Genomic DNA, 1,470 nt, shown 5'->3' with positions numbered 1-1,470 from the left:
TTCCCGCGGATCGAGCCCATTCCGAGCATCATCAAGATTGGCGAAGCGCTCAGTGTGCTCGTGTATCTGCGCGATCCGAAGGGCGAGTATGACGTCTCGGTGAAGGACTGTTACGCCTACGATAGCGCGGACTACGACGCGGCGACCACCGCACGGTTGCAGTTGTCGGACAAAAACGGGTGCTCACGCAAGAAGAAGCTCTTCGGCCTGTGGCAGAAAACGACCCAAACCGGCGACTCGGGAGCCACGCTGGTGGTACACAACAGCATCAAGGCGTTCAAGTTCCCCGATCGGATGCAGGTGTTCTTGAAGTGTGACATCGAAATCTGTCGCGGAGGTTGCGGGCCTCAGGTTTGCGCGGAGGAGAACCTCATCAGTACGGTCGAAACGAGCACTAGCCGTCCCACGGTAGGGCCCACAAGGGGGCGCCCCGTTTCAACGACCACCCAACCGGCCCAATTCCCAACACGCGTCGGTCGTCCTCCGGTCACTCCAGATCCTACGGTACCGCCGCAGTACACGACAACGCAAGCCCCACGACGAGGAACCCGACCAACGCGCCCCGTCGAAACGACCGATGCACCACCGGCACCATCTCGGCGCACTCGACCACCGAACACGCGTCCACCGACAGTAGTGACCACCGCGGAACCCGTGTTCGTCTGTCAACCCGGCTCCACCGATGATCGGTGTAACGACGTGATCGTAACGCAGCGTCCCGACTGCTCTCGTGGATCGCGTGACCCGCGATGCCGATCACGAGGCACCCGGCCAACGGCGCCTCCTGCGACAACATCCACAGCGCCGCCACCACTTCGATGCTTCCCCGGTTCCACTGATCCACGCTGTCCGACCACATTCCGCCCGAGCACATTCCGTCCAACGCGCCCGCAATCTCCAACAACGCAGCGCACGACGGCCACAACGGAAGCGGAAGATTACGATGGCGTACCGAACTGTCTGCTCCGAGCCGACGATCCTCGCTGTTCCGAAGTATCCATCTTTTTGCCCGAGATCCCGCAAGCGCAGGTCACCACCCGGCCTCCGATTGTGCCGACGGTTCCGACCGTTACCACGACCACGGCCCTTGCTTGTTTCCCTGGCTCCAACGATGCTCGCTGTAGGACACCGCTGCTTCGCTGTCCGCCCGGAACTACGGATCCCCGATGCCCCGGGTTTGTGCGACCGCAACCTTCGACTACGCCAGCTGCCCGTTGTTATCCTGGTAAGATGCTTCGACATACATTTGGTCGCAGAAGCGGTGTGTAATTCGCCAACTTGTTTATTTCTTATAGGTTCTAATGATCCAAGATGTCCCCAAGCTACACCGAAGGAGGTCGCTACGTATTTACCACCAGTTGATAAGCCCAATTGTTATCCTGGTTCAAGCGATCCTCGTTGTCCGGCGACTCCGAGACCAACAACTCAGCCTCCTCTACGTTGCTTCCCAGGATCAAGTGATCCACGGTG

At 59.7% G+C, this 1,470-nt stretch overlaps 1 protein-coding gene across 1 annotated transcript; it reads left to right on the top strand.

Annotated features, from left to right (window-relative positions):
• Positions 1-81: 81 nt before the first annotated feature.
• Positions 82-408, top strand: LOC128277158 (uncharacterized; the record flags this gene model as incomplete). The annotated part of the gene is made up of 1 exon (XM_053015600.1): positions 82-408. A coding segment is annotated over one exon (327 nt), but the record flags the coding sequence as incomplete, so codon positions are not given.
• Positions 409-1,470: the final 1,062 nt, after the last annotated feature.

The sequence above is a fragment of the Anopheles cruzii genome, unplaced genomic scaffold (assembly GCF_943734635.1).
Source record: "Anopheles cruzii unplaced genomic scaffold, idAnoCruzAS_RS32_06 scaffold04270_ctg1, whole genome shotgun sequence".
Taxonomy (NCBI): domain Eukaryota; kingdom Metazoa; phylum Arthropoda; class Insecta; order Diptera; family Culicidae; genus Anopheles; species Anopheles cruzii.
This window is presented reverse-complemented; position numbering and strand designations above follow the sequence as displayed.